The 16,602-nt window shown below is 45.6% G+C and overlaps 1 protein-coding gene across 3 annotated transcripts in view; it reads left to right on the top strand.

Annotated features, from left to right (window-relative positions):
- The window catches only part of MED27 (mediator complex subunit 27), a 246,189-nt gene that overhangs the window by 179,526 nt on the left and 50,061 nt on the right, over positions 1–16,602 (top strand). For all 3 annotated transcript variants that reach the window (XM_070799476.1, XM_019971048.2, XM_019971047.2), the window contains exon 5: positions 8,423–8,530. In XM_070799476.1, coding sequence (XP_070655577.1) covers positions 8,423–8,530 — 108 coding nt within the window. The remainder of the gene's footprint in view (positions 1–8,422; positions 8,531–16,602) is intronic.

Below are 16,602 nucleotides of genomic sequence, written 5' to 3'. Positions count from 1 at the left end.
TGATACATTGGAAGTAAACTAGAGAACTAATGTGTTATTTGAAAACTGGCAGATAAATGGAAAGAACTGACCTTTTAACTTGTCTTTCCTATATAATAAATTCACCCATGAGGTGACCAATTAGCAGGTAGGTGGAGTTTTTCTTTACAAAAGTATTCCAGCTAATACCTGAAGGCTGGGTTATCCCCTTGGAGTACGACCATCTGTAACCCCTGGTGAATTTAATGGGTCAGCAGCTGCCAGCGTCACACACTGAGATGCCTGACCTCCCATGCTTCCTGGTGGCAAACTGACACCCCCGTGAAGCAGGCCTGCCAAAAATAACAATAACAGTAATCAGGCCCGCATCTCATACAATTACCAATTTATAGGAAGTACAAAGTAAGAAAGACCATGTAAAGTACACCGCCAGGACGCCATCAGCAAAATCCAGGCTGGAAAACTCTACAGAGAAAATGAGCCAGTTTCTTCAACAAATAAAATGGGAGGGAGGGGATAGAGAGAAGTTTTTAGTTTAGGAGAGACTTTTGAGACATCAGCCAGTCACGGGGTGTGGACCGTATTCAGATCCCAAGTCAAGCAAACTTTTTAAAAATGTGGCCTTTGTGAGACTGTTGGAAATTTTAACACTGACTGGCCTGCAGATTTGATAACTCTAGAGAATTCCTATTGTTTCAGATGTGGATTGGTAGCACAGCTATCTGTTTTGTTTGTTTTCAAACCCTCCTCTTTCAGAGATCCAGACTGAAATATTTACAGATAAAGTGATATCTTGGCTGTTATTTGTTTCCAAATAAAACAGGAAGGGAAAAGTAGGTGCTGCTGCTGCTGCTTAGTCGCTTCAGTTGTGTCCAACTCTGCGACCCCACAGACGGCAGCCCACCAGCGTCCCCCGTCTCTGGGATTCTCCAGGCAAGAACAATGGAGTGGGTTGCCATTTCCTTCTCCAGTGCATGAAAGTGAAAAGTGAAAGTGAGGTCACTCAGTCGTGAGGGTGTAGGTAAAACAAATCTGCCAAGAGTTATTGCCATTGGGGTGGGTCCAAGGAGGTTCTTTATACTATTTCATTTACTTTTGTATGTTTTCTTTTAAGGCTTCCATAATAAAAACTTTAAAGAAAGTAATTAAGTCAGTACTTCGGGGCGGGGGGTGGATATTATTTTGTTCTGTTGAGGTTTGCTTGTTGTTCAGTCCCTAAGTTGTGTGCGACTTTTTATGAACCCATGTACTGCAGCACGCCAGGCCCCTCTGTCCTCCACTGTCTCAAGGAGTTTGCTCAGATTCACATCCATCGAGTCAGTGATGCTGTCAAACCATCTCATCCTCTGCTGTTCTCTTCTCCTCTTGCCCTCCATCTTTCACAGCATCAGGGGCTTCTCCACTAAGGTGGCTGTTCACATCAGGTGGCCAAAGTATTGGTGCTTTAGCATCAGTTTTCCAGTGAAGATGCAAGGTTGATTTCCTTTAGGACTGGCTGGTTTGATCGCCTTGCTGGCCCAGGGACTTATGTTTTAATAGCACCCATTGCTGATGGGAGTGGAGAGCAGACAGTAGTGTTCTTAACCCTTATGGTTAGCAGTTGGTAGATTGTATCAGAAGCTGCTAAACATTTGTACTGTTCACCCCGGTAAATTACAGCTCTACAAACCTATCCTCAGGAAATAAGCCCAAACACAGCAAAAGCCAGGTGAACAAAAGTACACATTGCAGCCCAATATTAATATTAGGGGAAATTTGGAAGCGACTAATGTCCAACAGTAGGTTAAAGAAATTACAGTATATCCACTCAGTAGAATGCTAGACCCACATGTCTTGCCATTTTTGAAGACTGCACAGCAATATGGAACAATGCTTACCTCATAATTTTAAATAAACTTTTGACTTGAAATTATATATTTAGTTTCAGTTATAAACTTGAAAAATTCAAAACCCATGAATCTTTGATAGTACAAAGATTGAAAGGAAGTACCCCAAATGTTAATGGTGATTCTCTTTGGATGGAAAGACTATAAACAATTTATTCCTTTTTTCTCTAATTTTAAATTGCCCCCTAGTAAGCCTTTATTAACTCTTACTATTAGTTAACTTTAAAATATCAAAATTCTCTTTTTATGAGTTAAAGTCAGCTAGATCTTGCTTCTTTTAAGGAAACAGTTGCTCAGTTTTCTGCTTATTAGCAGAAATTCTAAGAAATTCTATGCTTATTAGTAAAGAGAGTTAAAATATGTTGGAAATGGTAGCCCCGTTGGAGGAGGTGTGCTGGACCGTCACTGTAGCCCAGCAAGAGACAATTAACTTCAGTGCTTATAACTTCAGTGCTTATGACTTTAATTCTGTTCAGTTCAGTCGCTCAGTTGTGTCTGACTCTGCAACCCTATGGACTACAGCACACCAGGCTTCCCTGTCCATCATCAACTCCCGTAGCCTGCCCAAACTCATGTCCATCGAGTCAGTGATTCCATCCAACCATCTCATCCTCTGTCATCCCCTTCTCCTCCTGCCTTCAATCTTTCCCAACATCAGGGTCTTTCCCAGTGAGAAAGATCACATAGGTGGCCAAGGTATTGGAGCTTCAGCTTCAGCATCAGTCCTTCCAATAAATATTCAGGACTGATTTCCTTTAGGAATTGTTGATATTAATATTAATTAGTATATTAATATGAATATTGGGCTGCAATGCATACTTTATTTCCTTTAGGAATTGACTTCGCACTCTAGGATGTCTGGCTCTAGGTGACTGATCACACTATTGTGGTTATCTGGGTCATTAAGATCTCTTTTGTGTAGTTCTTCTGTGTATTCTTGCCACCTGTTCTGAATATCTTCTGCTTCTGTTACGTCCATAGACCTTTAGGATTGACTGGTTTGATCTCCCTGCAGTCCAAGGGACTCTCAAGACTCTTCTCCAACACCACAATTCAAAAGCATCAATTCTTCAGTGCTCAACCTTCTTCATGATGCAAATCTCACATCCATACCTGACTACTAGAAAAACCATAGCTTTTTATCTAGATGGACCTTTGTCGGCAAAGTAACGTCTCTGCTTTTGATTATGCTGTCTAGGTTGCTCATACCTTTCCTTCCAAGGAGCAAGCGTCTTTTAAGTTTGTGGCTGCAGTCACTGTCCACAGTGATTTTGGAGCCCAGGAATATTTGCTACTGTGTGAGATGAGTGCAGTTGTGCGGTAGTTTGAACATTCTTTGGCATCGCCTTTCTTTGGGACTGGAATGAAAACTGACCTTTCCCAGTCCACTGGGAAGTTTTCCAAGTTTGGAAAATTTGGTCACTGCTGAGTTTTCCAAATTTGCTCACTGCTGAGTTTTCCAAATTTGCTGACATACTGAGTGCAGCACTTTCACAGCATCATCTTTTAGGATTTAAAATAGCTCAGCTTGAATTCCATCACCTCCACTAGCTTTGTCCGTAGTGATACTTCCTAAAGCGCACTAGACTTCACATTCCAGGATGTCTGGCTCCAGGTGAGTGATCACACCATCGTAGTTATCTGGATCATGAAGATCTTTTTTGTACAGTTCTTCAGTGTGTTCTTGCCACCTTTTCTTAATATCTACTGCTTCTGTCAGGTCCATACTGTTTCTGTCCTTTGTTGAGCCCATCTTTGCATGAAATGTTCCCTTGGTATCTCTAATTTTCTTGAAGAGATCTCTAGTCTTTCCCATTCTATTGTTTTCCTTTATTTCTTTGCATAGATCACTTAGGAAGTCTTTATTTCTTCTTGCTATTCTTTGGAACTCTGCCTTCAGATGGATATATCTTTTGCCTTTTCTCCTTTGCCTTTCACTTTTCTTCTTTTCTCAGCTATTTGTAAGGCCTCCTCAGACAACCACTGTGCCTTTTTGCATTTCTTTTCCTTGGGGATGGTTTTGTCACAGCCTCCTTCCTGTACGATGTTACGAACCTCCATCCATAGTTCTTCAGACACTCTATCAGATCTAATCCCTTGAATCTATTTGTCACTTCCACTGTATAATTGTAAGGGATTTGATTTAGGTCATACCTGAATGTTCTAGTGGTTTTCCCTACTTTCTTCAATTTAAGCCTGAATTTTGGAATAAGAAGTCATGATCTGAGGCACAGTAAGCTCCAGGTCTTGTTGTTTTTGCTGACTGTATAGAGCTTTTCCACGTTCGGCTGCAAAGAATATAATCAATCTCATTACGGTACTGACCATCTGGTGCTGACTATGTGTCGAGTCATCTCTTGTGTTGTTGGAAGAGGATGTTTGCTATGACCAGTGCGTTCTCTTGGCAAAACTCTGTTAGCCTTTGCCCTGCTTCATTTTGTACTCCAAGACCAAACTTGCCTGTTACTCCAGGTATCTCTTGACTTCTTACTTTTGCATTCCAGTCCCCTATGATGAAAAGGATATCTTTTTTGGGTGTTAGTTCTAGAAGATTTTGTAAGTCTTTATAGAACCATTCAACTTCAGCTTCTTCAGCATTAGTGGTTGGGGCATAGACTCAGATTACTGTGATATTGAATGGTTTGTGTTGGAAATGAACAGAAATCATTCTGTTGTTTTTGAGACTGCACCCAAGTATTACATTTTGGACTCTTTTGTTGACTATGAGGGCTACTCCATTTCTTCTAAGGGATTCTTGCCCACAGTAGCAGATGTAATGGTCATCTGAATTAAATTCGTCCATTCCAGTTGACTTTAGTTCACTGATGCCTAAAATGTTGATATTCACTCTTTCTGTCTCCTGTTTGACCACTTCGAATTTACCTTGATTCATTCCAGGTTCCTATGCAGTATTGCTCCTTGTAGCATCGGACTTTACTTCCACCACCAGTCACATCCGCAACTGGGCGTTGTTTCTGCTTTGGCTCCGTCTCTTCATTTTTTTTTGGAGTTATTTCTTCGACTCTTCTCCAGTAACATATTGGGCACCTACTGACCTGGAGAGGTCATCTTTCAGTGTCCTATCTTTTTGCCTTTTCATCCTGTTCATGGGGTTCTCGAGGCAAGAATACTGAAGTGGTTTGCCATTCCCTTCTCCAATGGACCGCGTTTTGTCAGAACTCTCCACCATGACCCGTCCGTCTTGGGTGGCCTACACAACATGGCTTCTGGTTTCATTGACTTAGGCAAGGCTGTGATCCATGTGATCTTTTTGATTAGTTTTCTGTGATTGTGGTTTTCATTCTGTCTGCCTTCTGATGGATAAGGATAAGAGGCTTGTGGAAGCTTCTTGATGGGGGGGACTTAAGTGCTTATGACTACCAAACTATAACTGGGTTCCTTTCCTTCCCTTGCTTCCTTCCAAGACTACACGTAAATTAAAGGCAGTTTCTGTTCCTGCCTTGGCAGTTTATTGGCATCCTTAAATAGTGATTTCTCATTTTACAAGAAATGACCCATTAAATGTTACATGGTATAGCAGAATTTAGAAGTACTATGCAGATGTAAGATGCTTTTATTAACATTCTCTTAAATATAAACAAAAGTATCATGTCTTTTTCTTAACCTTTTTGTATTCTGTACCATTGAGGGCATATAGAAATACAGATCAACTCAGCATTATTGAAGGAACCTGGTATTAGTAATGTTCACCAACACCCAGGGTGGATCAAGGAGAGAAACTGTTGTTGGGGACAGTAGGGTGAGGATGATGCTGTGAAAGGGCGGCACTCAATATGCCAGCACATTTGGAAGACTCAGCAGTGGCCACAGGACTAGAAAAGGTCAGTTTTCATCCCAATCCCTAAGAAAGGCTATGCCAAAGAATGCTCAAATTACCGCACAGTTGCACGCGTCTCACATGCTAGCAAAGTAATGCTCAAAATTCTCCAAGCCAGCCTTCAGCAATACGTGAACGATGAACTTCCAGATGTTCAAGCTGGTTTTAGAAAAGGCAGAGGAACCAGAGATCAAATTGCTAACATCCGCTGGATCATTGAAAAAGCAAGAGAGTTCCAGAAAAACATCTACTTCTGCTTTATTGACTATGCCAAAGCCTTTGACTGTGTGGATCACCACCACAAACTGGAAAATTCTGAAAGAGGTGGGCATACCAGACCACCTGACCTGCCTCTTGAGAAATCTATATGCAGGTCAGGAAGCAACAGTTAGAACTGGACATGGAACAACAGACTGGTTCCAAATAGGAAAAGGAGTACAGTCAAAGCTGTATATTGTCACCCTGCTTATTTAACTTATATGCAGAGTACATCATGAGAAATGCTGGACTGGAAGAAGCACAAGCTGGAATCAAGATTGCCGGGAGAAACACCAATAACCAGATATGCAGATGACACCACCCTTATGGCAGAAAGTGAAGAAGAACTAAAGAGCCTCTTGATGAAAGTGAAAGAGGATAGTGAAAAAGTTGGCTGAAGGCTCAACATTCAGAAAACTAAGATCATATCATCTGGTCCCATCACTTCATGGCAAATAGATGGGGAAACAATGGAAACAGTGACAAACTTTATTTTTGGGGGCTCCAAAATCACTGCAGATGGTGACTGCAGCCATGAATTTAAAAGACACTTGCTCCTTGGAAGAAAAGTTATGGCCAACCTAGACAGCATATTTAAAAGCAGAGACATTACTTTGCCAACAAAGGTCCATCTAGTCAAGGCTATGGTTTCTCCAGTAGTTGTGTATGGATGTGAGAGTTGGAGTATAAAGAAAGCTGAGTGCCGAAGAATTGATGCTTTTGAACTGTGGTGTTGGAGAAGACTTTTGAGAGTCCCTTGGACTACAAGGCGATCCAACCAGTCCATTCTAAAGGAAATTAGTCCTGGGTGTTCATTGGAAGGACTGATGTTGAAGCTGAAACACCAGTACTTTGGCCACCTGATGCGAAGAACTGACTCATATGAAAAGACCCTGATGCTGGGAAGGATCGAGGGCAGGAGGAGAAGGGATGACAGAGGATGAGATGGCTGAATGGCACCACTTACTCAGTGGATATGGGTTTGGGTGAACTCTGGGAGTTGGTGACGGGCAGGAAGGCTTGGCATGCTGCGTTTCATGGGGTCGCAAAGAGTCAGACATGACTGAGCGACTGAACTGAACTGAACTGAGGGTAAAAACTGTAGGAAATGGGGAATAAGGGAAGGCTGGCTGGAGGTGGCACCTCCAGAAACAGTCTGCACACTGGAGTTGCAACATTAGGAGTGCTGTTTGCAGGGAGACTCTGGTCTGAGCCCAGAGGGTTCCCTGTAGCCAATTCTGTGATGTCAGAGCTTCACGGAACAGCCTAGACAGTGGGCCTTGGTTTGGGTCCTGTGCCCAGTCTGTCTGTAGGGTCTCATCTAGGAGATGAAAAGAAGAGGCTTGACAAAGTATCGAAAGGGTTACGTGAGCCCCTTAAAGAATGGAAGGTGCTGTCTGTCTTGTGGGCTGAGTCTGTTCAGCAAGCACATCAGGTTGTTTTTCCCCTTTGTGATTGTCTAGTCTCTCAGTTGTGTCTATCTCTTTTGCAGCCCCGTGGACTGTAGCCTGCCAGGCTCCTCTGTCCATTGCATTCTCCTGGCAAGAATACTGGAGTGGGTTCCCATCACCTACTCTAGGGGAGCTTTCCCACCCAGGGATCAAACCAGCGCCTCCGGCATTGGCAGGCAGATTCTTTACTACTGAGCCCCCTGGGGAGCCGCTTTCCCCTGGCGTGTATGAAACTGCACTTTTTACAGCTGGTGTTGGTAATGTCTGTCTGTCTTTGGCCGCACCGCATGGCCTGCCAGATCTGAGTTCCCCAGCCAGGGACTGAACCTGTACTGCTGCAGTGGAAGCACAGTCTTAACCACTGGACCACCAGGGAAGTCCTGGTGCTTAGGTTCAAGAGAGGAAAAACGCTTAAATGCATTTACAGGATCGTGTTCCTTTTTGGAGATAAGACTCAACTACTTCTCATGTACCTTCAGAACCGCCCCACTTTTCCACCAGCTGTTAAAAATAGACAGTTCGACCAGGGGGTATGTGGTGTCTGTATTGTACTCCCTGCATATTCCGTGAGTGTACGAAGGGTCATTCCATCGTGTGAAATAAATGTGCTCACTAACTCCTGCAAGGCCTCCGTCGTAGGGTCACCTTTCAAGAAAGTAATCTTAAGACAGAAAAAAATAAAAGGGAAATTTGCTTTATCCAGCAAACAGACATTTAGAACTTATCCTGAGAGTTTATAAGTCAAAATTATAAGTAAATTCAGGGTTAGATGAGCTGGGACCTGCACCACCTTAAATGCCTTAGGAGGCTGGCACAAGGGTGACCGCCATGCCTGCCGTCCTCCACGCGTCCACTGGTGCATCTCTTGGAAGCAGACAGAGGTGGCTTTCTGCTCGTTGTGTTGCCAGCATGTGTGGTTCGCGTGTGCACAGAGGAGTGTTCAGGTTGCCAGCGTGTGTGGTTCGCGTGTTCATGGTGAGCACTCAGGTTTGCCCCCTTTCTTTTGCCAGGTGACCTTGGGAAAGGTGTTGAAAGTGATCGTCGTCATGCGGAGCCTGTTCATCGATCGAACGATAGTGAAGGGGTATAATGAAAACGTCTACACAGAAGATGGCAAGGTAAGCATGCTGGCGTCTTTTGTTTTCTCCGTTATTTTCTGTATCCCAGAACAAATGTAGTCGAGTCCCAGATGAATGACATTAAACACTGGCAATCATAGCTGAAATGATCAACAAGCGTAGATTTATCAGTGTGAAGCCGAGTGCTTTACAAAAAAACATTTCTCTCCCCTTGCATTTTTCATCAAGCTTCTGCTTTTTTCCTTTAAGCCTGAAACCCTTAGTTGAATTTCTAATTTATCACCTTGGACCCCAGTTGCCTCATTAAATGTGTCTTCTGAGGAAATGGATTTCTTTCTTTTCTTTCCCTTTTTTTCCCCCCTCTGCCTAGTCATGCAGCACGTCAATAGCCTAGGGTTCAGCATTTTGCTTTTCCGAGAACCATGAGGAAAATTCAAGTGAGTCTGACACACAGCCTGCCGACCGGCCTTTCCTCAGAACTACGGGGCACCGCAGAAGCTGCTTGTCCATAGTGGTGCGTGCTGAATACTGCTGTTGAAAAAAGAGGAGTCATTTCCATGGCTGAGCTGCTTCACGGGACGCCCACCCGTGTAAAGCCCTGATTCCTCTGGACTGCACACTCTCCGTATGGAGATCGAGCACGAGAGGATGCTAATAGAAGCCGACAGGCTGCATTCGTGTTTGCTTCCAGAGCGTGATGAGCGTTCTGCCAGAGAAACCACCCAGGTGTGCCCTGGTCACTTCTGGCACTGAGCCTCCGTCTTCCCCTCTCCCTGGAGCTTTCCCTTCTTTTCATGAATCCCATTAAAATGTAAAAGTTTGTTAGTACCAGCACTTAGCACCCAACGGCCATGTTATAATGAGGATAGGACGCTCTCCAAAAACAGGTGACGAAGGTAGCTTAGCACATACCTGTGCATTATGTAAGAGGTGTGACCCATACAGTAATGAGGTCTGTATTTTGATCAAGGAACCCAGCATTTTCAAATTTCCACATTCCGCTCCAGTGTTGTCACCGTGGGCAGCTATTCTCACTCCCAGGGCTCTGCCAGGTTCTTGTGAATCTCCCCATGGAGAGGAAAGCATGCCTCAAGGGAAGCTTTCCCCTTTCTTTTTGGAAAGACCAAAATGCGTCTGGAGCAAGGGCGGAGAATAAAGTAGGTAATCGGGGGAAGCATGACCCATGGAATGTGACTCATCAACTCTGATGGCGAGTCTAAGCAAGAAATGCCAAACTCCTTCGCAACAGTAGAGACAAGACTGGGTCAGGGGAGACTCTGGCCCAGAGCCCGAGTCAGTGGTCATTTTTGTGGCTTCTGTTCGTGATTTACAGCTTCATAGTCACCCCTGGTGTGAGTCTCAGCCCGTGCTCTCCGAGGACTTACAAATATGTAAAAGCTGTGTACTAGAAGAGAAACTGAATTCAGGACACAAGTGAAGCATACTCTGAACTTAGAGTACAAGGAGTAGTTCAGTTCAGATCAGTCTCTCAGTCATGTCCGACTCTGCGACCCCATGAATCGCAGCATGCCAGGCCTCCCTGTCCATCACCAACTCCCAGAGCTTGCTCAAACTCAAGTCCATCGAGTTGGTGATGCCATCCAGCCATCTCATCCTCTGTCGTCCCCTTCTCCTCTTGTCCCCAATCCCTCCCAGCATCAGAGTCTTTTCCAATGAGTCAACTCTTCGCATGAGGTGGCCAAAGTACTGGAGTTTCAGCTTCAGCATCATTCCCTCCAAAGAAATCCCAGGGCTGATCTCCTTCAGAATGGACTGGTTGGATCTCCTTGCAGTCCAAGGGACTCTCAAGAGTCTTCTCCAACACCACAATTCAAAAGCATCAATTCTTTAGCGCTCAGCCTTCTTCACAGTCCAACTCTCACATCCATACATGACCACGGGAAAAACCATAGCCTTGACTAGACGAACCTTTGTTGGCAAAGGAATGTCTCTGCTTTTGAGTATGCTATCTAGGTTGGTCATAACGTTCCTTCCAAGGAGTAAGCGTCTTTTAATTTCATGGCTGCAGTCACCATCTGCAGTGATTTTGGAGCCCCCCAAAATAAAGTCTGACACTGTTTCCACTGTTTCCCCATCTATTTCCCATGAAGATGGGACTGGATGCCATGATCTTCATTTTCTGAATGTTGAGCTTTAAGCCAACTTTTTCACTCTCCACTTTCACTTTCATCAAGAGGCTTTTTAGTTCCTCTTCACTTTCTGCCATAAGGGTGGTGTCATCTGCATATCTGAGGTTATTGATATTTCTCCCGGCAATCTTGATTCCAGCTTGTGTTTCTTCTAGTCCAGTGTTTCTCATGATGTACTCTGCATATAAGTTAAATAAGCAGGGTGACGATATACAGCCTTGACGTACTCCTTTTCCTATTTGGAACCAGTCTGTTGTTCCATGTCCAGTTCTAACTGTTGCTTCCTGACCTGGATACAGATTTCTCAAGAAGCAGGTCAGGTGGTCTGGTATACCCATCTTTTTCAGAATTTTCCACAGTTTATTGTGTGATCCACACAGTCAAAGGCTTTGGCATAGTCAATAACGCAGAAGTAGATGTTTTTCTGGAACTCTCTTGCTTTTTCTATGATCCAGCGGATGTTGGCAATTTGATCTCTGGTTCCTCTGCCTTTTCTAAAACCAGGTTGAACATCAGAAAGTTCATGGTTCATGTATTGCTGAAGCCTGGCTTGGAGAATTTTGAGCATTACTTTACTAAGAGTTGACTCATTGGAAAAAATTCTGATGCTGGGAGGGATTAGGGGCAGGAGGAGAAGGGGACGACAGAGGATGAGATGGCTGGATGGTATCACTGACTCGATGGACGTGAGTCTGGGTGAACTCCTGGAGTTGGTGATGGACAGGGAGGCCTGGCATGCTGCGATTCATGGGGTCGCAAAGAGTAGGACACGACTGAGCGACTGAACTGAACTGAATTGAGATGAGTGCAATTGTGCGGTAGTTTGAGCATTCTTTGGCATTGCCTTTCTTTGGGATTGGAATGAAAACTGACCTTTTCCAGTCCTGTGGCCACTGCTGAGTTTTCCAAATGTGCTGGCATATTGAGTGGAGCACTTTCACAGCATCATCTTTCAGGATTTGAAATAGCACAAGGAGTAGAGGTTTTGCCTACTCTGCAGCACCCACATCAGTCTTAACATGATATTTATTTAACTGCCCCATACTGAAAGTGTCCAAAATCATGCGAAGGCTTTGCCACCTAATACTCAGTAAGTGATAACTAGTATTATTTTTATTCTGCACTTAAATCCGGTGGTTAGAGAATGATCTCACGTGTATATGTTCTAGAATTTCTTTCTGATTCCTCCTCCTCAGCTGTTTGAGGTAGTCCTTTCCTCCCCTCCACCCGCTTGCCTCCCAGACTCCCCAGGGGCTCCCTCCCGGCTGCACTCCTGCCTCTCAGCCACCCTCGTGTCCTGGTGGTTTCCCGTGTCCCCTCATGGAGATCCCTGCTGATGTGTGTCAGAGTCAGACCTCCTCCCCAGCTGGACCTCAGGTGCAACCTGTCCAAAATCAGCCTCAACACCCCTGGGCCGGTCCCCACCCAGGGTGACTGTGCCAGCCAACTGCTCAGGCCTGCCTCCTCCATTCAGAGTCTGTTGGCAGGCTCTAGCGAGTCTCTCTCTATCCCTGCAGCCGGGCGCCTCCCGTCCATCTCCACTTGTCCTCAGTTCTCGTTTCTCCACCAAGTTGCAGCCTCGGCCTCCTCACTTCCTGTGTCTAGTCCTGCTTCCCTCCCGCATCTGTCCTTCACTTGGCCTCCAGAGCCGTCTTCCTGAAATACACAGTCAAGGGGGTGATTTCTTGCTTTTTGCCATCTCCCCATTGCCCAGAGCAGAAAAGTGGCATGTAAGTAGACATTGGGCACAAAGCAGTCCATGATTGAAAGAGTTTGGGAAACTCGGGGTTAGAGAAAGTTCAGTGGGACTCTCTACTGTAGAAATTCTTAGAGATTGGAGTTTGCCCATGTGCCTTGTGAATCTCCCAAGACGGGTGTGTAGTATACAATCTCTTCCTGACCAGTTTGACCATCCGTTTTTTTTCTTCCCTTATTCTCGGAGTGTATGGTGACATTGGCGTTTGGCAAAACACTCTTCTGAAATCTCTGGCTTGTAGAATAAAATCCAGACCCCTTAGCAAGACACAGAACTGCCTAGTGACCTGGCGCCTGCCCCCTGTCCTGACCTCATCTGCCGTCATTCTCTGCAGGTGTTTTGTCTTACCTTCCGGCCTTTTGTGCTCCTTGTGGCTCTCAGAATGTTGCAGGTTCTTCCACACGCTTAACACCTGCTCTGCGCCCTTGACCTGGGATGTTTGCACCTCCTGCTCAGCTGACATACTTACTCTTCCTTTTGCACTGACCAAATGCCATCTCTCTTCTCGTCCTGTCCCCCTTCCCCTGCAGGCCTCTTCTGTGTGCACGGGCTCCAGAGATAGCAGGCCTGGGTTTCCCTCAACTTATAGCACACATTATCATCACTCTTACCTCTGTAGTGTTTTGAACAGTCATTTTCTGGTACTGGAACTAGTACATCCTAGTTGTTTGTTGACACGTCTGCCTCGTAATTAATAAAAATACTGGCGTACTCCATGTTTGTTCTCGCAGGCCTTGTACAAAGCAGACTGAACCTCCAGTGGTCACAGAATCCTAGGGACCACTGTTAGACTCATGTTTCTGATAAGGAACCTGAGACCCAGAGTGGGAAAGTGGCTGCCCCCACTCACACACGGAGCCAGTTCTCAAACCTCCCTCTGCCAGCAGCTCCTCAAGGGCCCAGGCTCTGTCCTGAGTGTCTTTCCCTCCTGTGGATATACAGCAGGGCCTGGAACACCGTAGAGTAATAATGTGTGGGAGGGGATAATGAAAAAGCCCCCTGGGGATGTGAAAATGCTTTAGTTGGGATGGAAAAGTGGAGAGTCAGAAATTAGAGACAGGAAACAGGGAAATTAGAGATGGGTATTAGACAAAGCAGCGGGGACTGACATCATCACTTCAGTCCAGTGGCTCAGTCGGGTCCGACTCTTTGCAACCCCATGAACCACAGCACGCCAGGCCTCCCTGTCCATCGCCAACTCCCGGAGTTTACCCAAACTCACATCCATTGAGTCGGTGATGTGATCCAGCCATCTCATCCTTTGTCATCCCCTTCTCCTCATGCCCCCAGTCTTTCCCCGCATCAGGGTCTCTCATCATAAGTAAAGAACAAAGGAGGCACACACACGTGCACACGGGTCATGGTTTCCGGATGAGAGATGAGCGTGGGTCTCTGTTCCCCAGAAGGAAGGTGCATGTGTGCCCGGGAGCCTGAATTCTCCTGAGTCATTTCACAGAGGGGACCCGGGAGGCCCCCTGCTCCCTGCTACAACGGCATACTTTGGCCCCAGTGATCTGCAGGGACCCTGAAAGTCAAAAGAGCAGGGCTGAGAGGATGGAGTCCCCTTGTTATTTTAAAGGCACATCTACCACATTTGGCAGAGAAGCGCTCACACAACTGCTCTGCCCAGAAACTACACCTAGCCAATTTGATCAGCGCCCCCTCCCCTTTTTTTTCAGAGTACTTTACAAATGGTAAAAAGAAAGTCATGCAGACATTATTAGTGTTCTGTTTTCAGAAGTGATCCTGGTATATGTGAACTTCAGTATTTATATACACTTGCATCAGTGTCATCTGTGTGTTGAACCGTCTGGCGCATCCCAGATGAAACGTGGCATTCGGAAGGACATTGGCGCTCGAGGTGTGGTCCGTGAGAGCCAGTCTCTGCCTGCACTTGTGCTGTTCCAGAGGCACAGCCCTGCATTTGCTGAGCTGGTGCCTGAGCGCTTGCCTGGGGTGGGCCGCTGCCCGGACCCAGTGGCTGTGGCTTCGAAAGCCTTGCCTCAGCTTCCAAGGGTCTGAATTCCTCCTGCCTGCAGTTGTATCTTCCAAATCCAAGGCAGCCAGCGTCTAAAAGGTTTACTTAGCTGCTCTGGCACAACAGCAGCCCTGAGCCACCCCCAATTCCCAGCTCTGGCAGGTCCCCCCACCCCATTACAGTCCCACCAAGCCTAGCTGTCACTCTGCACTAACAACCACCACCTCTACCCCGATCATCCTCTTTACCTGGACGCATATTTTTGATGCCAAGGACCAGTAGATTAATTCCTCTAATAAAATATAAAAGTGCTGCTAAGACTTGCTGCCCCGCTCTGCGCTGTCATCAGGGAGGAGCCCAGAGCCCTGACTCAGCATGCCAAGAGTCCGCTTGAGGTTGACTACCTGGCCGTTGTTACGGCTTCACACAGTCAGACCTAGCCGGAAAAAAATGCAAGTGTCTCCATTGAATTTATCTTATTAGGGGATTTAGGTTATGTTAATGCTATAGCTTCATTAATTACTCCATATCAATAATAAAAAAAAAAAAAAGCAGCTTTTAGCCTCCTAGCGCAAGAGAGGAGAAGAAATGGTAGTATCAAAGGGAACCTTCAAAGACAGCCAGAGCTGTCTCCAGGGTAATTTCTGATCCCCGCATTCTTCCCACTTCAAAGTTGGATGTGTGTGTGTGTTTGGGTCGAGGAGGCTGGGGGAAGCTTGAATCTGATTTCTCTAATAAGTGTTGGCATCAGCCCCGTTTGATATTAGATGCAGGGAACATTTTGATTTGTTATAGCCTTTGAAATTGTTCAGACGACCTTCAGAAAAATGGCCTCTTGTTACTTTGGGGGAAGGGTGAAAGCTGGGGAAGGGGAATCCGGTTTAATTCGTATGCCGAGGATGCCCTGAAATGGTGCTCTCAGCAGTTTTTTTAGTAACGAATGTATGTCCTGATTGAAAGTGAAAAGTTGAAGAAGAACAGACCTGTAAAACTCCTTCACTTTTCTATTCTCTGGGGGAGAGTGGGCAAACTTAAGCGGATGACCCAGTAGAAGTTTGTGGCTTGACTTGGATGGCCGTGGAGGAGTCCATCACCGTTGCAGGTTTATAGCTCCCCGCCTCTCCTGACCCATCACCTGTTGACCTTGCAGGATGAAGCTACTAGGAAATGAGAGCTCTAGAAGTTGATGTCTCTGTAAGGCTTACAAGTTTTATTTGAAAGTGTCAGTGTAAGATCATTTATAGTTCATTGTAGTATTTTTTTTTGAAATGAAGAACTGATAACTTTCTGATGAGCTGCCGTCATTTTCACTTGCCACTAAAGGGATTTTAGTGCCAGTGGTGTCACATGACCTGGCCTGGAGGGTTTGTCATCTTGAACTTTGCAGGAATGCCCCCTGCCCTTTGAACTGACAGCTTGGGGAACACCATGTGAGTCCCCTTCCATCTGGATTATAGCTGCAGGGCTCTTTTACTCCTGGGTTAAGAGCTGAGGCCTCTTTTTTGTTAACTGTTAGTTTTGTATCGGGGTACAGCCAAGTACCAAGATTGTGGTAGTCTCAGGTGAACAGGGAAGGGGCTCAGCCATATATACACGTGTATCCATTCTCCCCCAAACTCCCCTCCCATCCAGGCTGCTGTATGACATTGAGCAGAGTTCCCTGTGCTATGCAGGAGGTCCTTGTTGGTTGTCCATTTTAAATAGATGTGTACATCTATTTAAATAGAGGAGCAGCCCGTCAGACTCCAGGGACCAGAGTGAGTATCTTACAGGTGGGAAGGGGGCCTCTCCTCAGGTAAAATGGAGGAGCACCTCTATTTAAATAGAGGTGTACTTGTCCATCCACGCTCCCTGATTGTCCCGTCCCCCCATCCTTCCCCCAGCAACCGTAAGTTGGTTCACTAAGAATCACTGACCCGATTTTGAATTCTCTACCACATATTAACTGTGTGATGTCAGACAAGTCCCTTAACTTCTCTGAGCTTCAGTTTCCTCAGCTGTGAATTGGGAATAATTTTATCATCACCATGCAACTGCTGAGAGACTTTAGAAAGATAACACAGGTCAGTGTAGGCTAAGCACATAGTCATCAGCAAATGGCATCCATCCTCCCTGGTGGGGCCAGAGATGCCGATGCTGGTGGCCACCATCATGGTCAGCATTCACTGGCCTGCTGATCTGGGGGTGTTCGGTTTTTTCTCTTCGGTGAGTAAAATTGACTGTCACT

This window comes from Bos indicus, chromosome 11, assembly GCF_029378745.1.
Source record: "Bos indicus isolate NIAB-ARS_2022 breed Sahiwal x Tharparkar chromosome 11, NIAB-ARS_B.indTharparkar_mat_pri_1.0, whole genome shotgun sequence".
Taxonomy (NCBI): domain Eukaryota; kingdom Metazoa; phylum Chordata; class Mammalia; order Artiodactyla; family Bovidae; genus Bos; species Bos indicus.
This window is presented reverse-complemented; position numbering and strand designations above follow the sequence as displayed.